The sequence below is a fragment of the Rhinopithecus roxellana genome, chromosome 12, assembly GCF_007565055.1.
Source record: "Rhinopithecus roxellana isolate Shanxi Qingling chromosome 12, ASM756505v1, whole genome shotgun sequence".
Taxonomy (NCBI): Eukaryota; Metazoa; Chordata; class Mammalia; order Primates; family Cercopithecidae; genus Rhinopithecus; species Rhinopithecus roxellana.
The window spans coordinates 107,655,450-107,680,487 of record NC_044560.1 but is presented as its reverse complement, the minus strand read 5'-3'; the positions used below and the strand labels follow the sequence as shown (position 1 = coordinate 107,680,487).

Genomic DNA, 25,038 nt, shown 5'->3' with positions numbered 1-25,038 from the left:
TAAAGCCCCAAGGCCTTTCTATGTAGGGGCTCCACTTAAATATGGAATGGTGATGGGCAGAGAGGCTGTGGCCCAGCAATCCTTAAGTCCAGACCACCAGCTGTGGGGAGGCTTCCAGGGGGCCAGGAGCAGGCTGGGCATTTCCAGCCACGGACAAGTGGAGGATGGAAATACCTCCAAGGGGGTACAGTCTCGGAGGAGCGGGATGGAAGGGGTTTTTCTTCCTGCTACAGGATCCTTTTAAAAGAAATGGGTGTGAAGCTGGGCACGGTGGCTCATGTCTGTAATCCCAGCAGTTTGGGAGGCCGAGGCAAGCAGATCACCTGAGATGAGGAGTTCGAGACCAGCCTGGCCAACATGGTGAAAATCCGTCTCTACTCAAAGTACAAAAATTAGCTGGACGTGGTGGCTCATGCCTGCAGTCCCAGCTACTCGGGAGGCTGAGGCACGAGAATCACTTGAACCCAGGAGGTGGAGGTTGCAGTGAGCCGAGATCTCACCACTGCACTCCAGCCTGGGTAACAGAGAAAGACTATTAAAAAAAGAAAAGAAAAGAAAGAAAAAAAAGAGAGAGAGGGAGGGAAAGAAAAAGAAAGAAAGAGAGAGGAAAGAAAGAAAAAGAAGGAAGGAAGGAAGAAAGGAGGGAGAGAAGGAGGGAGGGAAGGAGGGAGGGAAGGAGGGAGGGAATGGGTGTGGACAGAATTGGGGCAAAAACAAAACAAAAAAGGAAGGAAGAGAAGGAAGGAGGGAGGGAGGGAAGGAAGGAAAGAAGGAAGGAAGGTCTGAAAGAAGGAAAGAAGACTGTGTCTCCCCTCTGAGCCCCCCATGGTCCCGAGACCTGAGGATGTGATGGAGTGGGTTGAGGGTCTTGCCTGGCTGGGCAGGAGGAAGCGGAGCAGAAGAGGGTCTATCAGTCATTTCAACCACAGGGCTGCTCACCCAGGGAAGGGGCTGGGGTCCTGCCAGGAATTAGTGTGTGTTTGTGTGACTGTGTAAGTACCCTCTCCTGGGAATGTCACCTTCCATGAGGGCAGATGTATTTGTCTATTTTGTTCTCTGTGGTAATGCCCGGTGCCTAGAACAAGGCTGGGCACATAGTAGGTGCTCAATAAATATTTGAATGAAGGATGGATGGATGCCTGCGCGTGCCAGTGTCTGTGTGATGTGCCTAAGTGAACGTGAGGCTGGAGGTGTGAAGGGCGGACAGAGAAGCCTTGTCCCTCCCGTGGTCCCCTCTAAATCCTTCCACCGGGGTGTCTGGCGGTGGTGGGGAGGGAGACCCCCGGTCCTTACAGCTGGGCAGGGAGGGCAGGCAGGGCATGTGTGAGCTGGGGCAGGGGTGTGCGTGCAGCCGACTGGAGCTGGGGAGCCACAGCAGGGCCATGGGAGGGGTGCCGGCTCACTCGGCGGAGCCCTTGTGGCGCCGCTTGGAGGGTGGCACCAGGCGACGGGGCAGGTTGGCGGGTAGCCCATGGCCCTCCAGCTTGGCCTCGATGAGGTGACTGGCCAGCGCGAACTCCTCGTCATCCAGCATGCCATCGCGGTCCACGTCGCTCAGCTTCCAGATGCGCCCCAGAACTGAGTTGGGGAGTTTGGTCCCCACCATCCAGGTCTTGGCCTTGGAGCCGCTCAGCTTGCCGTCGGCAGGCGCCAGGTTGTAGAAGATCTCGTCGTATTTGGACTTGTCCTTGGTCACCACCCACTCGGCCTCGTCGTCCGAGCCCTCCTCGCCGTCCTCCATGGCCTCGTCAGGTCCCCGCTCCACGAACGGGCCCATGTGGGTGCCCTCAAAAGCGCCCCCCTGCACGCCCACCTCGGTATTCTCCAGCTCCTCCTGCCGCAGCAGGGGCATGAGCTTGGCGATGTCGTGCGTCAGCATCTCATCCAGCGCCTCCAGCAGCTTCGGCTTCAGCGAGTGAAACTTGGTGAAGTCGTGCGCCATCAGCAGCTCCTGTGGTGGGGGACAGGGGGACCCAAAATTCAAGCGGCGCCATCCCTGAGGCCCTCAGGCTGCAAGGTGGTACCAGGACACTGGAGAAGCTCAGGGGGGCAGCTGTTGTGGGTTTTTTGGTTGTTGTTTGTTTTGAGACAGAGTCTTGCTCTTGTTGCCCAGGCTGGAGTGCAAATGGCACGATCTCAGCTCACTGCAACGTCTGCCTTCTGGTTTCAAGTGATTCTGCTGCCTCAGCCTCCTGAGTAGCTGGGATTACAGGCGCACACCACCACACCCGGCTAATTTTTGTATTTTTAGTAGAGACGGGGTTTCATGTTGGCCAGGCTGGTCTCGAACTCCTGACCCTGTGATCCACCTGCCTCAGCCTCCCAGTGCTGGGATTACAGGCATGAGCCTCCATGCCCGGCTGTTTTTTGTTTGTTTTGTTTTGACAGGGTCTCGCTCTGACACCCAGACTAAAGTGCAGTGGCACCAACATAGCTCACTGCAGCTTCCAACTCCCAGCCTCAAGCGATCCTCTGGCCTCAGTCTCCCAAGTAGCTGGGACCACAGGCACACACCACCACACCCAGCTAAATTTTGTTTTGTAGAGATGGGGGTCTCGCTATGTTGCCCCAGCTGGTCTCAAACTCTTGGGCTCAAGCCATCCTTACACTTCAGCCTCCTAAAGTGCTGGGATTGCAGGTGTGAGCTACTGCGCCCAGCCAGGGTGGCAGCTCTTTACTGACACATGCAGAAGTATTTGAAGATCTGAACAACCTGCTCTGCTCGGGCACCCACCACTCGGAAGATACTTGGGCAACAAGGTCCCGGAGGCTTTCTCCTAAACCCTAGAATTACTGGAGGGTGGGGGTGCTGGGGACCCTCTGATGAGTGAGAGCAGCAACCCTCTGCCAGCTATCAGAGAAGGATTTCAATGTTTTCGCATCAAGTATACCTTTCTCAGAGCATCCACACTGGCCCAGAACCCTAACCGCCCTCTACTGGACTCTAGCTGCCCAGCCAGCATGCACAACATTGAAAATTTAAAAAAAAAAAACTCAACAGGCATGGGTGGCTCACATTTGTAATCCCAGCACTTTGGGAGGCTGAGGTGGGAGAATCACTTGAGCCCAGGAGTGCAAGACCAGCCTGGACAACATGGCAAAACCATATTTCTTTTTTTTTTTTTTTTTTTTTTTGACAAGTCTTGCCCTGTCGCCCAGGTTGGAGTGCAATGGTGCAATCTTGGCTCACTGCAAGCTCCGTCTCATGGGTTCAAGCGATTCTTCTGGCTCAGCCTTCCAAGTAGCTGGGATAACAGGCACCTGCCACCACGCCCAGCTAATTTTCATATTTTTAGTAGAGACGGGGTTTGCCATGTTGGCCAGGCTGGTCTCGAACTCCTGACCTCAGGTAATCTGCCCACCTCGGCCTCCCAAAGTGCTGTGATTACAGGCGTGAGCCACTGCACCTGGCCTCAAAACCCTATTTCTGGGAAAAAAAAAAAAAAAAAAAAAAAAATTAAAAATTAGCCAGGTGTGATGGTGCATGCCTGCAGTCCCAACTACTTTGGGAGGCTGAGACAGGAGAATCTCTTGAACCCCGGGAGACAGCTGTTGCGGTGAGCCGAGATAGCACCATTGCACTCCAGCCTGGGTGACAGAGCAAGACCCTGTTTCAAGACAAACAAGGGAAGGGAGAAAAAAGAAAGTTCAAGGCCGGGCGCGGTGGCTCAAGCCTGTAATCCCAGCACTTTGGGAGGCCGAGACGGGCGGATCACGAGGTCAGGAGATCGAGACCATCCTGGCGAACACGGTGAAACCCCGTCTCTACTAAAAAATACAAAAAACTAGCCAGGCGAGGTGGCGGGCGCCTGTAGTCCCAGCTACTCCGGAGGCTGAGGCAGGAGAATGGCGTGAACCCGGGAGGCGGAGCTCGCAGTGAGCTGAGATCCGGCCACTGCACTCCAGTTTGGGCGACAGAGCAAGACTCCGTCTCAAAAACAAAAAAAAAAAAAAAAAAAAAAGAAAGTTCAGAAAGCTCAGTTCCTGCCACTGCGCTATCACACCACGCAGAAAGGACTGAGTGGCTGGCTGCCAAATTTGGAGGTGAGTTTGGGATGAAGAGATCAGGGGTCCCTGGGACCACCCCCCCACCCCCCACTGAAGAAGTCACTTTGTGCTAGCGCACACTGTAGGGTGGGCTTGGCGTCATGCTGCTGCTCACACGGCCAACTCTTAGTGGCCCGGACTGCACCAGGACCGTCTCTGCAAAGGTGCGTTCCTTTCACAGCCCTGTGTGAATTTCCTGAGCCAAGGCAGAGAGGCCAGCTGATCACGACTCTGAAGGGCTGGGGCTCCTAGGTTGCAACCTGGATTCCCTGGCAGCCAGAGTATGACTAAGTTCAAGTCCACTGAGGCAAGCACAGGTTGCATGTGCAGCTTCTACTGTTAGCCTGTCCAGTAGGGCAGCCAGTAGCCACATGTGCTTATTTACATTCATTAAAATGAAATACAGGCCGGGCACAGTGGCTCACGCCTGTAATCCCAGCACTTTGGGAGGCCAAGGTGGGAGGATCGCCTGAAGTCAGGAGTTCGAAACCAGCCTGGACAACATGGTGAAACCCCATCTCTACTAAAAATACAAAATTAGCTGGGCGTGGTGGTGGACGCCTGTAATCTTAGCTTCTCAGGAGGCTGAGGCAGGAGAATTGCCTGAACCCAGGAGGCAGAGGTTGCAGTGAGCCGAGATCATGCCACTGCACTCCAGCCTGGGCAACATAGCAAGACTCCATCTCAAAAAAAAAGAAAAAAGAAATACAATGTAACATTCTATTTTAATGTGGCTAGTGGCTACCATATTGGACAGTGCAGAATGAAACATTTCCATCACTGTAGAAAGTACTGCTGGACAGCACTGTTCTAGAAAGTGTTCTTGGCCAGGCATGGCAGCACCTGCCTGTAATCCCAGCACTTTGGGAGGCCAAGGCAGGAGGATCACTTGAGGTCAGGAGTTGGAGACCAGCCTGGCCAACATGACAAAACTCCGTCTCTACTAAAAGTATGAAAAATTATCTGGACTTGATGGCACATGCCTGCAGGCCCAGCTACTCGGGAGGCTGAGGTGAGATAGCCTGAACCCGGGAAGCAGAGGTTGCAGTGAACCAAGATCGTGCCTCTGCACTTCTGTCTGGGTGACGGAGTGAGACTGTCTCAAAAAAAAAAAAAAAAAGTTAGCTAGGTATGGCATGTGCCTGTAGTCCCAGCTACTCTAGAGGCTAGGCAGAAGGACCCTTGAGCCCAGAAGTTCAAGTATACAATGAGGTATGATCACACCATTGCACTCCAGCCTGGACAACAGAGTCTCTGAAAAATACATAAATAAATCTCTAAAAAATATATAAATAAATCTTTTAAAGTATTTATTTATTGAGACAGAATCTCACTCGGTCACACAGGATGGACTGCAGTGACGTGATCTCAGCTCACTGCAACCTCTGCCTCCCATGTTCAAGCGATTCTCCTGCCTCAGCCTCCCGAGTAGCTGGGACCACAGGCACACGCCACCACGCCCAGCTAATTTTTGTATTTTTAGTAGAGACGGGGTTTAGTAGAGACAGGACAACCACCATGTTGTCCTGGCTGGTCTCGAACTCCTGACCTCAGGTGATCCACCTGCCTTGGCTTCCCACAGTGCTGGGATTACAGGCGTGAGCCACTGCACCCAACCGTATATATTTTAAATATTTATATTTTACAAATATAAATATTTAAGGCTCAAATAAATAAATAAATGAAAAATAAAACAAAAAGCATTCTTAAAGAGACTGTATACTTTTCTTCCCTTTCCCAACTTCTTGCTGGCTGGAACGCAGACACAGTGGCTGAAGCCTTCACAGCCCTCTTGTACCATGAGGTTCCTTGGGCCTGGAGACCAGGCATGAAAGAGAAATAAGACAGAAGGGGACTAGAGCCCTGGCTCTGTAAAGCACCAAACCAGTCCCGGACCACTTTCTGGGAGTTTTATGGAGCAAAGAAAGAAAAACCCTCTCTCAATTTAGCCACTGTTATTTCGGGTTTTCTCTTCACTCCCCTAGCCTGACTCATAAAACCATGCTCCCACGGAACTATTTGAGGGAGGCGCTTTCCAGAACCTGCCACCCATCCCTCCGGCTTTTGAGGTCCCATCTCAGAGCTTCCAGAAGCCAACCTTCCCATCACCCACCCCTAACACTCCCTCCCGGGCAGCTTCCCACCTGCATTTTCTGGCAGTCAGGAAAGTCACCAGGGGAAATGTGATGTTCCAGCTGAATCTTCGCAAAGATGACGGGCAGTTTGAGGATCAGCTGCTTCTTCTTGTTCTCCTTCCCAAACACAGAGGGCATCTCCTTCTTCAGGTAGCTGATGATGTAAGCATGAACCTGTGGGAAGAGTTCTCACCTGAGCCTGCGTCAGGGTCCACCAGGGGGCTTGTTAAAACAAGCTGCTGGCCCCACTCCCAGAGATTCCCATTCACTTGGTCTGGGCTGGGGCATGAGAATTTGCGTTTCTCTTCTTTTCGTTCTTTTCTTTTTTTGAGACAGATTCTCGCTCTGTTGCCCAGGCTGGAGTGCAGTGGTGCAATCTCAGCTCCCTGCAACCTCCAGCTCCTGGGTTCAAGCAATTCTCGTGCCTCAGCCTCCCAAGTAGCTGGGATTAACAGGTGCGCACCACCACACCTGGCTAATTTTTTTTTTTTTTTTTTTTTTTTTTGAGACGGAGTCTCGCTCTGACGCCCTGCCTGAAGTGCAGTGGCCGGATCTCAGCTCACTGCAAGCTCCGCCTCCCGGGTTCACGCCATTCTCCTGCCTCAGCCTCCTGAGTAGCTGGGACTACAGGCGCCCGCCACCTCGCCCGGCTAATTTTTTGTATTTTTAGTAGAGACGGGGTTTCACCATGTTAGCCAGGATGGTCTCGATCTCCTGACCTCGTGATCCGCCCGTCTCGGCCTCCCAAAGTGCTGGAATTACAGGCTTGAGCCACCGCGCCCGGCCATTTTTTTGTATTGTTAGTAGAGACGGGGTTTCTCCATGTTGACCAGGCTAGTCTTGAACTCCTGACCTCAGGTGATCCACCCGCCTCAGCCTCCCAACGTGCTGGGATTACAGGCGTGAGCCACCGTGCCCAGCTTTTTTTTTTTTTTTTTTTTTTTTTTTTTTTTTTTGGAGACAGGGTCTTGCTCTATCGCCCAGCCAGAAGTGCAGTGGTGCAGTCATAACTTACTGTAGCCTCAAATTCCTGGACTCAAGGGATCTCCCGCCTCAGCCTCTCCAGTACCTGGGATTACAGGCAAGAGCCACTGTCTGGACGAGAATTTGCATTTCTGACAAGTTACAGGTACTGCAGGTGGCGGCACCACACTGTGAGCCCCATGGCCTCCTCCTGCTGGGGCTCACCCTGGGCTCCTCCTATCTTCTAACTAAGTGAGCTCAGTCCCTCCCAGTTTTAAACATCCCTTAAAGAGGTCCACTCCCGAATCTGCATACCAGCCTAAGCCTCTCCCTCCAGTTTAGGACTCAGAGCTAATTGTCTTGTCAACATTCCTGGACAGCTCCATCCCAGGATGCCCTAAGTGGAATTTGGCATGTGCCATTGCACCAGCCCGGGCGACAGAGTGTGACTCCGTCTCAAAAAATAAATAAATAAATAAAATAAAAAAGAGTAAATAAATGCTTTTATAAAATGCAACATATCTGGAAAGAGACACAAGAAACTACTTACGGCGATTGCCTCTAGGAAAGAGGCCCTGGGAGCTGGTGGGATGAGGTATGGGAGAATCATGTCTGATAAAGTATGAATGCCTTTCCATGAGATGGTCTTAAATGTTCAATAAAAAAGACTTGTTAAAAAATTCTTTTAGGCCAGGTGCCGTGGCTCGTGCCTGTAATTCCAACACTTTGGGAGGCCGAGGCAGGTAGATCACCTGAGGTCAGGAGTTCGAGAACAGCCTGGCCAACATGGTGAGACCCCCCCCCCACCCCCACCCCGTCTCTACTAAAAATACAAAAATTAGCCGGGTGTGGTGGCACCTGCCTGTAGTCCCAGCTACTCGGGAAGCTGAGGCACAAGAATCACTTTAACCTAGGAGACAGAGGTTGCAGTGAGCCGAGATCGTGCCACTGCACTCCAGCCTGGGTGACAGAGAAAGAGTCCAACTAAAAACTATATATATATATTTTAAAGAATCACGGATTTAGAATGCTGAGAATGTTGGTGGTCCCTGACTGGTTCTAAATCCTCATCTCTTCCACCCTCCACCATCACCCTGTCTCCAGACCCGTTAGGCTCTCAGTTCAAACACATCAAATAAATGGCTGCCCCAGGGCCTTTGCACATGCTGTTCTCACTGCATCGACTGCTCTTCCACCCAGTTGCCACTTGGCTCGCCCCTTTCTCTCACCCCTTCCTCTCCTTCAGGCCGCTCTAAAATAGTCCCTCGCCAGCCCCTCTTTCTTCCGCTTCATTTTTCTTCATAACTATTGATTTGTTTAATGTCTGCTTCCCCACTAAAAAGTAATTCTATGAGAAAAGGAATTTATCTTTGTGCCCTGCTGTATCCGCAGAGCCTAGAAGAGTGCCGCATGTGCTTGGCAACTGCTGAATGAATGTCATTGGGCCACTGCAGAGAATGTGGTCTGAACGCTTGGGGCATCTTGGCGTCTTTAGAATCAGACCCGCCCAAGATCTTGGTCTCACGTATCACAGCATCATAAAATCGCCCCTTCTAGCAGCTATCACTTCAGTCGAAGGACCTAGAGCCAGAGGATTCGTCCACACCCTCCAATGTACAGATGGGAAACTGAGGCACTGGGAGAAGGGTGATTACCTCGGAGGGGCAGTGAGCCTTGGTCACAGCGAACCCAGAATCCCATGCTCCTATGTCCTGAGGGGCACTGGGGAGCCATGGATGAACCAGCAGGAAGAGGTGGAGGGAGTGCCTAAGGGTCTGAAGGACCAATCAGGGCAGGGGTGTGGCCGGGCTGGGGGCGGGGCCTGTGAGAGCGGGCCAATGGAGTCAGGGGGCAGGGTCGAAGGGCGGCTCCATAGGGACCAAAGGAGGGGAGGCGGGAGGGCGCTGATGGCTTTTCCAGAGAGGAAGCAGGGGAAGGTGCCAGGAAGAGATAAGGTGGGAAGGCGGGCTGGGCCGGGGCTGGGTCCCTGACTCCGGGGTTTGTCTGGGTTTCCGGAGCCGCCCCCAGCCCGGCGGGGGCACCAGGTGTCTGGCCCGGCCCCACCCCTCTGTCCCTGAGCCTTGCGCTCCAGCTCCCGCCAAGGAACCCGCGGGAACGAACCTGGGGGAGTCTAAGTAAGACCAGGAGGAAGACAGAGAGAAGGCGGCGGCGGAGCGGGGGAGAGATGGAGAGACAGGAGGAGACAGACAAGGTGAGAAGGAGAAGGAAAGGCAGTTAGAATAAAAGAGAAAATAAAAATGGAGAAGAAAGAGATTGAGAGAGAGGTAGAAAAGGGACTGATATAGAGACAGAAAAAGAGAGGGACAGACACTGCAGAGCCGCCTGGGCAGAGGAGCGCAAGGTGAATTCCGAAGGTTCCAGGAGTGGCAACCCCGTCCACAGTGGGCCGCTCCCTCCCAAGGAGGATTCCTGGGGTGGGGGTGGGGGCTCTGACTCACCCACTCTCGTTGCTCCTTAAACCAATACCTCAGGCTCCTCCACCCCCTAGAACCTTCTTGGCCTCCCTGCCTGCCCAGCTTCCTGCCCCGCCTCCACCCTGGCAGCCTCCCCTGAGAATGTTCCATTCGACATCCAAAATTGCTCTGAAACCGGCGCTCTCCTTTCTCCTCTCCCTCCGCAAGGCCTGCCCTGATCCAGGAACCTCCAAGCCTTTTGCCTCGTCTCCAGGCTCTTAGACTCACCTGCCTTGAATCCGCCCTCCAAAAGGCAGCTTGAGTCTAATTATCTCCTTTCCCTGCTCTGAACTTTTCCATGGCTCCCCAGTGCCCTCAGGACAAAGTACAGATTCCTGGACACAATCCACATCATCTCCAGGGGTCTGACTCTTAGCCACATCCTCAGCCTCAAACTGAGTTATGCACACTGTCTACACTGTGTTCTCTCCTTTCCCTGCTCCAAACCCTTCCATGGCTCCCCAGTGACCTTGGGACAAAGCACAGATTCCCGGACACAACCCACACCACCTCTGATCTCAGCCACATCCTCAGCCTCTAATTGAGTTATGCACACTGTCTACACTGGGTTCAACACTGACATTTCCCCTCAGATGCCCTCTCCTCCAAAGAAGCCCTCTCTGCCTGCCTCAGCTACCCCACCCCAGCTCTGACCACACTGGGTCATCGTTGTCTGGGGATGGGTCTGTCCCCTCTCCAGGAGCCCCAGTGAGGACTGAGCCCTGGAACTGCCTTGATTATTTAGGACTGGGAGCCTCAGCAGGACAGGACTGGAACCACTGTGGTCACTGCTGTGTCTCCTGCACCACCCAACACCAAGCCAGGCATAGAGGAGATGTTGTTCAATGCAACTGTTTGTTCAATGTCATTCATTCAATAAATATTTACAGAGCACCAATTCTGTTCCGGTCGCTGGGGATAAAACAATGAAGGAATTCAAGGAGCCCTGATTGGCTAGGCACAGTAGCTCACACCTGTAATCCCAGCACTTTGGGAGGCCGAGGCGGTCGGATCACCTGAGGTTGGGAGTTTGAGACCAGCCTGACCAACATGGAGAAACCCCCATCTCTACTAAAAATACAAAATTAGCCGGGCATGGTGGTGGGCACCTGTAATCCCAGCTACTTGGGAGGCTGAAGCAGGAGAATTGCTTGAACCCAGGAGGCGGAGGATGCAGTGAGCTGAGATCGTGCCATTGCACTCCAGCCTGGGCAACAAGAGCAAAACTCCGTCTCAGAAAAAAAAAAAAAAAGGAAAAGCAAAAGAAATATTTGTGGAATAAACCAATGAACTTGGAAACCTTTGAGCCACAATCTTATAAATTATCAAAAAATAAACAAGAAGGGTAGAATAATGAGTATTGGTATGTCTATATTTTACAGGAAGCTCAAAAATTCAATATAGCTCATGCCTGTAATCCCAGCACGTTGGGAGGCCGAAAGGGGAGGCTCACTTGAGGGCAGGAGTTCAAGACCAGCCTGGGCAACACAGTAAGAACCAGACTCTACAAAAAGTAAAAAATTAGCTGGGCGTGGTGACATGCACCTGTGGTCCCAGTTACTTGGGGCAGGCTGAAGAGGGAGGATCAGCTGAGCTCAGGAGTTCGAGGCTGTGGTGAGCTGTGATTGCATCATTGTACTCCAGCCAGGGCAAGAGAGCGAGACTCTATCTCTTAAAAAAGAAGGAAGAGGAAAGGAAAGAGGATGTAAGGAAGGAGGAAGGGAGGAGGGAGAGAGGAACAGAGGAGGGAAGGAGGGAAGGAAGGAAGGAAAGAAGGAAGGAAGGAAGGAAGGAAGGAAGGAAGGAAGGAAGGAAGGGAGGGAGGGAGGGAGGGAGGGAGGGAGGGAGGGAGGGAGGGAGGGGAGAGAAAGAGAAGCAGAAACAGGAGGAGGAGGAGAAGGAGGAGGGGAGGAGGGGGGCAGAGAAGAAGAGGGGAGGAGGAGGAGGAACAGGAGGAGGAAGAGGAAGAAGAAATAGAAATACCAGGACAGTGAAGCCAGGGTGATACGGAGTCGACACAGAAATCCAAAGGCAGAGGAATGAGTCTCCATACAGTTCTTCCTCCCTGCTCCACTCTGTGCCAGAATGACCCAACTTCAAGAGAACTAACTAACCTGGGCACTGATAAGTCAGGGACTCACAGCACTGGTAGGGGAGGACGGAGGAAAGGCAGGGGCTCCCCTTGCACCCTCCTCCAAGAATGCACGCCCAGCCCCCAGGACGACTCACCCGCACCAGCCGGGCCCTCTTCACCAGGTCGTTGAGCTTGCGCAAGGCGGCGTGCCGGGGCAGGCCCTGGATGTCGCGGAAGAGGTCCTGCTCCTCCAGCTCGAAGAGGCGCCGATTGTCGGGCACGAGGAGAGGCTGGGACCAGAAGGAGCCGATGTAGACACGCAGCACCTCGGGCGTGCCCACCACCTTGCCCAGCGCCCACATGAGCGCGCCGTAGACGCGCATCAGCTGCTGCGTCTCCACCATGTCGGCCTTGTTGAGCACCACGCGGATCTTGTCCTCATGGCCTCGCAGCGCGCCGATGGCCTCCGAGAACTCGTCCGAGATCTCCAGCTTGTGCGCGTCGAAGAGCAGGATGATGAGGTCCACGCGCTCCGCGAACCAGCGCAGCACGGCAGGGAAGTCGTAGCCTGGAGTGGGAGTGGAAAGACAGGGGCGCAAGGGACAGAAGTCAGACCCCCACCCTCCAGCCATTCAGTAGCATCCATTCTCTTGCATATTGGACTGTAAAGATGTTCACGTTGTTGGCTGTCCAAATCCTGTCTAGGCAAAATAGCCAGGGCCCTCAGTGGGTACCACTGCTTTGGTTCCCCAGTTCCCAGAATTTCTCCCCTCACTCTGGTCCCAGCCCCTCAAGTCCTCAAGCCATCTGGTCACAGGGGCAATCATCCCCCTTTTCCTTTGCTGGAGTACAATGGCGGGATCGTGCCTTCCTGAAACCTCCGCTTCCCAGAGCTCAGGCAATCCTCCCACCTCAGCCTCCCTAGTAGCTGGGACCGCAGGCGGGCGTCACCACACGTGGCTAATTTTTTTTTGTGTGTGTACAGATGGGGTCTCACTATGTTACCCGGGCTGGTCTCAAACTCCTGAGCTCGTGATCCTCTTGCCTCAGCCTCCCAAAATGTTGGGATCACAGGAGTGAGCCACCGTGCACAGCCTCCAGGCCTCCATTTTTTCATTCGCTCATTCATTAACCAGTTATTAGTGGTGTGCTTTGTAGGTGTGCATGTGTAGGTTGTTAAAAATACTGACATGAGGCCGGGCGCAGTGGCTCACGCCTATAATCCCAGCACTTTGGGAGGTCGAGGTGGGCGGATCACAAGGTCAGGAGATCGAGACCATCCTGGCTAACACGGTGAAACCCCGTCTCTACTAAAAATACAAAAAATTAGCCGGGCGTGGTGGCGGCGCCTGTAGTCCCAGCTACTCGGAAGGCTGAGGCAGGAAAATGGCGTGAACCCGGGAGGCGGAGCTTGCAGTGAGCCAAGATCGCGCCACTGCACTCCAGCCTGGGCGACAGAGCGAGACTCCGTCTCAAAAAAAAAAAAAATACTGACATGTTTGCTAAAAGATCCCCCCGTGCTTCTATGGAACCCCAAGGCTGCCTCATGCCTGTGTCACCCCAGCTTCTCCCCAGGACCTGTTGGATTCCCCCCCATGATCTAGCAACTACAGTTCATGTTGGATAGCTGTGCTCTTGCCATAGCAGATTTTTTTTTTTTTTTTTTTTTTTTTTTTTGAGACAGAGTCTCACTCTGTTGCCCAGGCTAGAGTGCAGTGGCATGAATGCAGCTCACTGCAACCTCCATCTCCCAGGTTCAAGCAATTCTCCTGCCTCAGCCTCCCAAGTATCTGGGATTACAGGCGTGCACCACCACGCCTGGCTAATTTTTGTATTTTTAGTAGAGATGGGGTTTCACCATGTTGGCCAGGCTGAGATGTTAAATATTTTGCATTGATTTAGCAATATTTACTGAGAGTCTCATGTGTACCAAGCCCTGTCCTGGGAGCCTGAGATACTGCAGAGAACACACAGACAAGACTCTTGCTCTGATGAAGCACCCATCCCAGCCATGGGTTCCCATGCTCATTCATTCATTCCTTTCACCATTCATTTCCTCATTCACTCCTTCATCCACCCATTCTCACCTTTGCTTGTTCACTCATTTAATCACCAGCGAGCAATGCTGAAGTGAGCATTGATTGAGACCCCCTGATTTAGCTGTCTAGAATACCTGGATTTGAATCCCTCCTCTGCTCTGATCTGCTGTGTGATCTTAGGAAAGTAGCTTAACCTCTCTGAACTTGTGTTTTCTCTTCTGTAAAATGCAGATCATAGAAGGACTGTTGTGAAGCCAGGTGTGATGGCTCAAACTTGTAATCCCAGCACTTTGGGAGGCTGAGGCAGGCAGATCATTTGAGGCCAGGAGTTCGAGACCAGCCTAGCCAACATGGCAAAACCCCCATCTCTACTAAAAATACAAAAAAATTAGCCTATTGTTGGTGGCTCATGCCTATGGTCCCAGATACGCGGGAGGCTGTGGCACAAGAATCGTTTGAGCTTGGGAGGCAGAGGTTGTAGAAAGCCGAGATAGCATCACTGCACTCCAGCCTGGGTGACAGAGTGAGACTCTGTCCGGCCCCCCCCCCCCCACCCAAAATAAAAAGGACTGTTGTGAAGATTAAAATAATATAAATGAGTTTATATATATATAAAGAGCTTAAAATAATGCCTGGCATTGAACTGTACACTTAAAAATGATGTAGGTGGCTGGGCACAGTGGCTCATGCCTGTAATCCCAGCACTTTGAGAGGCTGAGGCAGGAGGATCGCTTGAGTCTGGGAGTCTGAGACCAGCCTAGGCAAGATGACATTCCCTGTCTCTACAGAAAAAAATAAAAATAAAAAATTATCCACGCATGGTGGCATCTGTAGTCTCAGCTACTCCTCAGGAGCCTGAAGCAAGAGGATCACTTGAGCCCAGAGGTTGGAGGCTGCAGTGAGCCATGACTGTGTCACTGCACTCCAACCGGCAGACAGAGCAAGACCTTGTCTCTTTTTTTTAAATGGTTGAGCTTTTTTTTTTTTTTTTTTTTTTTGAGGCGGAGTCTTGCTCTGTCACCAGGCTGAAGTGCAGTGGTGCGATCTCAGCTCACTACAACCTCTGCCTCTCGGATTCAAGCGATTCTCCTGCCTCAGTCTCCCAAGTAGCTGGGATTACAGGCGCCACCACACCCGGCTAATTTCTGTATTTTTAGTAGAGATGGGGTTTCACGACGTTGGCCAGGATGGTCTCCATCTCTTGACCTCGTGATCCGCCCACCTCGGCCTCCCAAAGTGCTGAGATTACAGGCGTGAGCCACTGATCCCATCCGTAATGAGCTTTTATGGCATGTAAGTTAAACCTCAATGAAACTGTTTTTCATTTTTTATTTTTTGTCTTTCTTTTTTTCTTCCTTTTTGTGGAGAACGGGGTCTCGCTATATTGCCCAGGCAGGTCTTGAAATCCTGAGCTCAAGTTATCCTCCCGCCTCTGTCTCCCTGAGAGCTGGGATTACAGGCACCAGCCACCGAGCCACCGTGCCTGGCGAAACTGTTTTTTAAAAACAGTGCTGGATGTACGTTAAGCGCTTAGCAAGTCATGGTGATGTCACCCACCGGGAAGCACCCCCTGCAGTCCCTGCTGTGTGGAGGCCGAGGCAGTGCCGGCCCTGTCCTTACATCCCTCAGTCCACTGGGGACACAGACCTGGCCCCTGAGTTGTCAGCCCAGGGTGGGCAGGGGGACTCAGGGAGCTGTGGGAGCCCAGGGCCAATGCCTGACCCAGCCCCCAGCCTGGGGGGTCAGGGAGGACTTCCTGGAGGAGGGAACGCAGAGTGGGAACCCGGAGGACGAAGAGTTAACTGGCAGAACAGGGAGCTAGCCCTGATTTACTAACTTCACGCCCTCCAGCTAGAACTCACTCAGTGACTCTTCAGAACAACCCCAGGAGGTGGCCACTGTTCTGACCCCATTTTCCAGATGAGGAAATGAGGCACAAAGAAGTTAGGGGACTAGCCAGGCACGGTGGCTCATGCCTGTAATCCCAACACTTTGGGAAGCTGAGGCGGGTGGATCACCTGAGGTCTGGAGTTGGAGACCAGCCTGGCCAACATGGTGAAACCCCGTCTCCACTAAAAATACAAAAAAAATTAGCTGGGTGTGGTGGTGGGCGCCTGTAATGCCATCTACTCGGGAGGCTGAGGCGGGATGATCACTTGAACCCAAGAGGCGGAGGGTGCAGCGAGCCGAGGTCCTGCCACTGCACTCCAGCCTGGGCAACAAGAGTAAAACTCCATCTCAAAAAAAAAAGAGAGAGAGAGAATTTAGGAGACTTACTCAAGACACACAGGTAAGAGGTGACAAAAAAGGAGCCCCATGGGCCCCTGTGCTCCTCCAGGGAGCTGGCACTCATGCCCATCATGCCTGGGAGGAAGCAGCCTCCTTGCGGGTGCTGCAGGGGCCGAGATGGGGTTGGGGGATGTTGTTTTGGGGGAGAAGGACCAAGTCACTGCAGGGACAGCAGCTGGAGCCCCCCTCCCTCCCGGTGTCTCCACAAACACACACTGGCCCAGATTTGGAAAGTGTGTCTCAAGGTGGGGGAGGGAAGGAGGGAGAGAGGTTGAGTCAGTGTGGGATGGGAGACGTGGCAGAAAGGAACTTTGGGCCCACAACAGCACTCACCCAGGAAAACCAGGCATTGTTGGGCTTTCTGCAGCACCTACTGTGTGCACACACAAGTGTGCACCTTCTAAGTGCTTTGTAGGTTTTAACAAATTTAACCTTTAGGGCAACTATGAGGCTGCTAGTATTATTATTCCCATTTTGTGTGTGTGTGTGTGTGTGTGTGTGTGTGTGTGTGTTTTGTTGCTGTTTTGAGACAGAGTCTCACTCTGTCGCCCAGGCTGGAGTGCAGTGGCGCGATCTCGGCTCATTGCAACCTCCACCTCCTGGGTTCAAGCAATTCTCCTGCCTCAGCCTCCCAAGTAGCTGGGATTACAGGCGTGCGCCACCACGCCCAGCTAAGTTTTGTAGTTTTAGTAGAGACAGGGTTTCACCACGTTGGCCAGGCTGGTCTCGAACTCCTGACCTCAGGTAATCTGCCCGCCTTGACCTCCCAAACTGTTGGGATTACAGGCGTGAGTCACTGCGCCCAGCCTATTATTACCATTTTGCAGATAAGAAAATTGAGGCAAAGAGCGGTTTACACAAAAACAGTTTAAAAGTAGCAGAAAATAGGCCAGGTGCGGTGGCTCATGCCTGTAATCCCAACACTTTGGGAGGCCGAGGCGGGTGGATCACGAGGTCAGGAGTTCAAGACCTGCCTGGCCAAGATTGTGAAACCCCGTCTCTACTAAAAATACAAAAAAAATTAGCCGGGCATGGTGGCGGGCGCCTGTAATCCCAGCTACTTGGGAGGCTGAGGCAGAGAATTGCTTGAACCCAGGAGGTGGAGGTTGCAGCGAGCCAAGATCACACCACTGCACTCCAGCCTGGACAACAGAGTAAGACTCCATCTTGTTGGGGAAAAAAAAAGTAGCATAGCATGAATAAATAAAAGTAGCAGAGCACAGATCTGAGGGCTTCACTATACTACAATCACACATATGTGTGTTCACACATCTTACATGCAGAGGCAGACACACGAGCTCACGTACACACACACACACACCCCTAGTAGCACACCCACACACAAACGGCCAATTCCTACAAGATGCAGGCTCCCAGACACACTCGTGTTCACAATCTGGGACCCGCACAGATGTTTGTAGTCACACAATCACAAAGACAATGTGAGATGCACACACATCACAGACACAGAGACCTGCACGCACACACAGGTACAGAGGCACATGTGTACACCCACACAGACGCAATCGCACACACATAACCTCCCATGCCCTCCCGAACCCAAAGGCACCCACACAGACACACACACAGTTACACACAGTTACTCAAAAGATACACTCCTGTACACACACACATTCTCACATAACACCACACAGAAGCACACAACTGTATCCTGAGGTACAATCACAAGTAGTCACACACAGCCCAACAAAATCCCCGCAGCCCTGTACCGCCCAACGCAGCCACACAAAGTCACACACAGCCCAGATACACATATATGCCTAGACCATCTCACGCACAGGCACACAAAGTCAGACTCACACCCACAATGATACACACTAAATCCACAGACACATAGACAAAAGATGCCCTTTATGTCTCTCTCACACACACACACACACTTATACACACACTTCACAATATAACAGTATATAGAGACAGAATCAGTTGCACACAATCCCACAAAGTCTCTCATAGCCCTACACAGCCCTTCAGAGTCACACAAAGTCATCCAGCAGGCTGGGCACAGTGGCTCACACCTGTAATCCCAGCACTTTGGGAGGCCAAGGCAGGAGGATCACCTGAGGTCCGGAGTTTGAGACCAGCCTGGCCAACATGGTGAAACTCTGTCTCTACTAAAAAAAAAAAAAAATACAAAAATTAGCCAGACATGGATGTGGCGGGTGCCTGTAGTCCCGGCTACTCAGGAGGCTGAGGCAGAAGAGTCACTTGAACTTGGGAGGCGAAGGTTGCAGTGAGCTGAGATCGTGCCACTCCACTCCAGCCTGAGTGACAGAGTAAGACTGTCGCAAAAACAAACGAACAAAACAAAGTCATCCAGCCACAATTATAGGCACACACACACACACACACACACAGAGGCAGGTACACAATTCAAAGTCACACAACCTCAGAGCCAAGGCCATGATGAGGCACGTCCACTGCTATATACAAATGCATGGAACCACCACACCCAGGAGTGCATTCACAGTGACACACTTTCCCAAGATATACACAAACACACACACACACACACCAACAGCTGGACACTCTCTCCTCCTCTTCCTCTACCCTCAAGGCCAGGAAGGGAGACCCCGTTTCCCACTCCCCCACCACCCCATGGCCTTTGGACGCCCCTGCTGGCACCCCTGCCCTGGCTGAGAGAGCCGCTCCCTCCCGTTGTCCCAGGCCCAGGCCCTGGGGTGGGAGCCCCAGGAATTCCTCCCCCTCAGCTGGCAGCACGTCCTCCCAATCGTTTCTGCAGCTGCCTCCTGCCTTTCTCCCGTGGGGCCTCTGGACAGCGGCCAGGGACACCGTCACCCCCGGCGTCCCCGCCCCACCCCAGGCCCAGCCTCCTCGCCAGGGCTTCTCATCCCCTCTGCCCCACATGGCAGCCTCCTTTGCCCCAGTTCCCGGCCTCCGAGGCCATGGGGGGTGGGTGACACAAATCCGTGGGGCTGGGGGGCCACAGATGCTGAGCAGGGCTGGGCAGGAGTGGTGGGGGCTCAGCACACCCGGAGGCCCCGGCTGGAATTCACCCCCCGCCGCTCTCCTTGCACAGCTGTTTATAAATTCCAGGCCTGGCCTTGGCCCCCACCCAGATTCCCTTCCCATCCTCTTCTCAGCCCCATCTGTGGCCCAGACGCAGAGCCAGGAGCTCACAGGGCCCAGCCTCCCCTGCCCAGGCTCTGCCTCATCTCTGGGCCTTGTGTCTCCCTGCATTGCTGTCTCACTGCCTCGGAATCCCTGTCCCTCTTCATCTCTCCCTTCCCATCCTTCCTGCCTGCCCAGACGTGCGGCTCCTGCCCGCTCCCACCACGTGGTCACTCACACGCCTCCCCCACCCATCAATGCGAGCCAGCATGGAGCAGTCACGGCTTCCACTAGCTCCCTGCGGCTGCCCTGCCAGCCAGGGCCAGAGGACGCAGGCCCAGGTCCCAGTGGAGACACCGCCCCTCCTCCTCTAAACCCAGGAGTTCAGATCCCAGGTCCTCGTCCGTCAGACCCAGGGGTCCAGGCCCAGCCCCTCCTCCCTCTGACCCAGGAGTCCGGGCCCCCAGGCCCTCCTCCCTCTGACCCAGCAGCCCGGGCCCCCAGCCCCTCCTCCCTCAGACCCAGGAGTCCAGGTCCCCAGCCCCTCCTCCCTCAGACCCAAGAGTCCAGGTCCCCAGTCCCTCCTCCCTCAGACCCAAGAGTCCAGGCCCCCAGCCCCTCCTCCCTCAGACCCCAGGGTCCAGCCCCACTCACCGCGGCTCACTCTCTGTTTGGCACCCGACAGGATACCCGGGGTGTCGATGATGCTGATGCTCTCCAGGACCTGATTGGGGAGCTGGGCACACATGAACCTGGGGGATAGAGGGAGGGTCAGGGGTCAACACAGGGAAGGACAGAAGGAGGGAAAACATGAAGAGGAACTCAGGACCGCATGACGGAGCATCCCGTATGGACGAAGAAAGACTCCAGACAGAAAAAGGACGACCAGGACCATCTCAGAGCTGTAACCAGTCACAGCTCATGTTCGGTAAGCACTTAATTTGTGCCAGGTGCTGTTCTTTTTTTTTTTTTTTTTTTTGATAGAGTTTTGCTCTGTCACGCAGGCTGGATTGCAATGGCACTATTTTGGCTCACTGCAACCTCCGCCTCCCGAGTTCAAGTGATTCTCCTGCCGAAGCCTCCCGAGTAGCGGGATTACAGGCATGCACCACCACACCCAGCTAATTTTTGTATTTTTAGTAGAGACAGGGTTTCGCCATGTTGGCCAGGCTGGTCTCGAACTCCTGACCTCCGGTGATCTGCCCACCTTGGCCTCCCAAAGTGCTGGGATTACAGGTATGAGCCACCGCACCCAGCCACCAGGTGCTGTTCCAAGTCCTCACAGCAACCATGGCATAGAGACCATGGTGATCCTTTTTTTTTTTTTTTTAGACAGAGTCTCACTGCACCTGGCCCAAGGTGATTGATCCCCATTTTGCAGATGAGGCTACAAGAGGGGCAGAGAGGTCAAGTCATTTGCCTGAGGCCACGCAGCTGGCCGGGATTTGAACCAGGCATGCTGACTTCACTAGCCTAGGTGCTCCCCTGAATAAGAGAGCAGAGACAGGCATGGGAAGAATTGGGTAGAGAGAAGGGAATTGGGGCTGAGAAGGAGGGAAACACAGTCAGGGAGGGGACAGAGAAGGGGGACAGCAAGATGCACCCCCAGGGCCGGGTGCGGTGGCTCACGCGTGTAATCCCAGCACTTTGGGAGGCTGAGGCGGGTGGATCACTTGAGGCCAGGAGTTCAAGACCAGCCTGGCCAACATGGTGAAACCCCGTCTGTACCTAATAATACAGAAACTCGCTGGGGGTGGCGGCGGGTGTCTGTAATCCCAGCTACTCAGGAGGCTGAGGCAGGAGAATCGCTTGAACCCAAGAGGTGGAGGTTGCCGTGAGCTGAGATCGCACCACTGCACTCCAGCCTGGGCGACAAGAACGGAAACTACGTCTCAACAAAAGGAAAAAGAAAGATGCGCCCCGGGCTCGCGGCTGGCACACCTGTTGAGGAAGGTGTTTCCGAAGGGGTTGAGTTTGCGGAAGGGCTTGTCCGGGTCCACGACGAGGGCGTTGCCGGGCACGGTGCCCTCAGTGTCCCCATGCATGACGGCCACAAAGCAGTCGGTAGTGGGCTCAGGCCCCACGCGGGAGCCAGGCACCTCCTGCTCCAGCAGGTACTGGATGAAGCTGGTCTTGCCGGTGCTGTACTGGCCAGCCACCAGCACCATGGGCTTGCCGTCGAAGTCTGCGTCCTCCAGGGCCGGCGAGTGGAAGGCCCCAAAGCGGTAGTGCTCCTCCAGCGGCAGCAGCTTCGTGCGGTACAGCTCCTTGAGGGCCGAGGTCACTGTACGGATGGCCTCAGGCTGCTGGCCCCGTGCCCCGCCCCGCTTCAGCCAGCTGAACATGGTGGCTGCACACTGCCCACTGGGTTCACAGAGAGACGTGCAGATGGAGAGCTGCCTGTGGGATAGGGAGAGGGCATGAGCATGGGCGGCCCGGCCAAGGAGGAAGAAAGGGGTCTGAGTGTAGACTGTCTGGGTGGCCGGATGGGTGGAGAAGGAGGAGGAGCACAGATATTTGTGGTCACAAATATGTGGTCACAGAGCATGGATGGCGGGTGGCAGGAGGAAGAATGGAATTGGGATAGGCACGATGGTTCACACTTGTAATCCTGGTATTTTGGGAGGCCGAGGCAGGAGGATTGCTTGAGGTCAGTAGCTCAAGACCAGCCTGGGTAAAATAGTGAGACCCCCATCTCTACAAAAAAAAATAATAATAATTAGCTGGGCATGGTGGTACATGTCTGTAGTCCCAGCACTTTGGGAGGCTGAGGCAGGAGGATTGCTTGAGCTCAGGAGTTCAAGGCTACAGTGAGCTATGATCATGCCACTGCACTCCAGCCTGGGCTAGAGCAAGACCCCATCTCAAAAAACAAACAAACAAACAAAAACCTGGGTGCAGTGGCTTATGCCTGTAATCCCAGCACTTTGGGAGGCCAAGGCAGGTGGACCACCTGAGGTCAGAAGTTTGAGACCAGCCTGACCAATATGGTGACACCCTGTCTCTACTAAACATACAAAAAATTAACCAGGGATGGTGGTGGCCACTTGTAATCCCAGCTACTCAGGAGGCTGAGACAGGAGAATCACTTGAACCCAGGAGGCGGAGGTTGCACTGAGCCGAGATCCCACCACTGCACTCGACAGAGTGAGACTCCATCTCAAAAAAAAAAAAAAAAAAAAAAAAAGGAGGTTATAGTGAACCAGCTGAAGGAAGAGAAAGAAGAAAGATTAATGGTGACATGGTTGAAGAAGGGGGATTGATGGTGGTAATGGAAAACCAAGAGATGGACAAGGCGAAGGATACAGAAGCTGCCTGGAAGAAACAGATTCCTTAATCAGTTCATTCATTTCTTCCTCCCTTCACCCTTCCATCATTTGACACATTTTCACTGAAATCACTCACTCCATGCTTCAGGTACTGTGGACCCAGAAACCAGTCAGAGATCATCCCTCACCCACCCAGCGCCTGTAATGAGGACCTAGACACATGCCAGACATCCAGAGAAGGGCGTGAGAAACTAACCACAGCACCAGTAAGACTCAGGGCAGGGCTGACTTTTGAGCTGCTCCATGAAGAGCAGGCAAGACAAGGGGATTTAGGCAGAGAGGATGGCGCGTGCAAAGGTCTGGGGGTATGAGAGGTCCTGGTGTGTTGGGAGCCATGAAATATCTGGGTGGTTGACACAGGGGCACAAAGAGGAGGGTTGAGAAATGGAGCTGAGAAGGTTGCCTGGGTGTACCCAGGTCATGAGGGCTGTTGGGTGTTAAGAAAAATGATGCAACATTTATGATCACTGCATGCCAGGCACTGTACTAACCACTTAACCTTCATAACCCTGTAAAATAGGTCTATTACCATCCCTGCTTTTCCTTCTGTCTTTTTTTTTTTTTTTTTTTTTTTTTTGGAGATGGAGTCTCACTCTGTAGCCCAAGCTGGAGTGCAGTGGCACAATCTCGGCTCACTGCAACCTTCACCTCTGCGGCTCAAGGGATTCTCCCGCCTCAGCCTCCCAAGTAGTTGGGACTAGAGGCATGCGCCACCACGCCCAGTTAATTTTTTTTTTTTTTGTATTTTTAGTAGAGACAGAGTTTCACTATGTTGCCCTGGGTGGTCCCAAACTCCTGAGCTCAGGTGATCCACCCACCTCAGCCTCCAGGTGTGTGCCACCATGCTGGCTCATCTCTGTTTTTTTGAGACCGAGTCTCACTCTGTCACCCAGGCTACAGGTTGGAGTGCAGTGGTGCAATCTCGGCTCACTGCAAGCTCTGCCTCCCGGGTTCATGCCATTCTCCTGCCTCAGCCTCCTGAATAGCTGGGACTATGGGCGCCCACCACCACGCCCGGCTAATTTTTTGTATTTTCAGTAGAGATGGGGTTTCACCGTGTTAACCGGGATGGTCTCGATCTCCTGACCTCACGATCTGCCCACCTTGGCCTCCCAAAGTGCTGAGATTACAGGCATGAGCCACCGCACCCAGCCTCATCTCTGCTTTTTTAACAAGGCAAAGGAGGCTCAGGAAGACAGCAATAAATTACCCAACATCACTTAGCTAGAAAATGCTCAAGCTGGGACGCAAACCCAGGCAACCTGACCTCAGAGCTTGCAATCCTATCATAGGTCTAAAGATCTGAGTTAGGGAGGTTAACCATGACCAATCCAGGAGCAATGAGCACCTCCAGCACCCAGACTGTGTTCTCTACCTTCCCTTACTATCCTTTTATTTACCGTAGGATCTCTAGTGATGTCCCCTCTTTCATTTCTGATACCAGCCGTATGTGTGTGTCTTTACTTTTTTTAAAAAAGAAAAACAAAAACGATTGGTCCCGTTGATGCTTATGATTTTACTGATCTTTTCAAAGAATCAACTTTTGGTAAGATGGGAATCTCTAAATACCGTTCCCCACTAAAAGAACCTGGGACTCCTTAGAGAAATGGTGGATTCCAGGGCTGGGGCAGGGAAGAACAAATGAGCCTGGGTCAGACGGTGAGGAAGTGCTCAAAGGCAGATAGGGCATGTTACGGGAATGGAGGACTCAGCTTGCAGGGGTGCCCAATGGCCAAAAATGGAGCAATTTGAGCATCAAAATGACTGCAAATCAAATATGCTAAAATCTATAAAATCATGAGACTTTTAAAAGGGGTGGCGAGGGGTTGGGGGAGATAAAAGGAAAGGGAGTTCGTGAAGGAGTGGCAGGAACGGAAAAGAGAGGCAGGATCTGGGATGTGGGCAGAGGGAGAGGGCTCTAGGCGGTGTCCCAGGCAGGGAGGGCCCTGAGAGAGTTGGGGAGAATGCCATCAGCAGTGGCCGATGGAGCTGGTGAGGCAGGAGAGGGGCTCTTGGGTGGCTGGAGGGGCCAAGTTAGCCGATATGGATGAGGGCCTGGATGGAGACCCAGCGGAGAGGATCTCTAGCCAGGGGATAGGGAGGGGTGTTGGGGGAGGATGAAGGAGACTGGGGGAGTGGAAGAGGCTGCAAAAGACTGGAGGAAGAGTGAGGGGGCTGGGGGAGTGGGGGACATGGTTACAGACTGGGGGGACTGGTGAAGACTGGGAGGGACTGGGGAACACCTGGGGAGACCGTTACAGACTGGGGACAGGGTGTCGGGGAGCAGGGATCAGGGATGAGGAACCAGGGCAGGCTCGGGCGGGGGTCGTGAGGCGACAGCTGCGGTGCTGGGAGCACTCACCGACGGGGCGCGCTGGCGGCTGCAGCGGGCTGGGCAGGCTGGGCGGGGGTGGGGTCCCGCAGGGATCCGAGGCGCCCGCGGAGCGGCCTGTGCTCACGGTCCCGTCCGGAGCCGTCTGAGCCGGGTGGGGCCCGGAGCGGGGAAGACGGGAGGGAGGACAGGAGGGAGGGGCAGGACGAGGAGCCCCCCTCAAAACCGGGCGCCCGGCCTCTGGCGCCCCCTTGTGGGAAGTG

The 25,038-nt window shown here is 53.5% G+C and overlaps 1 protein-coding gene across 1 annotated transcript; it reads right to left on the bottom strand.

The window, feature by feature from the left end:
• Positions 1-989: 989 nt before the first annotated feature.
• Positions 990-24,995, bottom strand: EHD2 (EH domain containing 2). Its single transcript, XM_010377394.2, has 6 exons — positions 24,806-24,995; positions 21,056-21,514; positions 19,769-19,866; positions 11,849-12,261; positions 6,192-6,356; positions 990-1,951 (listed from the first exon to the last, which is right to left on the bottom strand). Exons 2-6 carry the CDS (start codon positions 21,457-21,459, stop codon positions 1,400-1,402), a joined length of 1,632 nt encoding a protein of 543 aa, XP_010375696.1. The 5' UTR covers positions 21,460-21,514; positions 24,806-24,995; the 3' UTR covers positions 990-1,399.
• Positions 24,996-25,038: the final 43 nt, after the last annotated feature.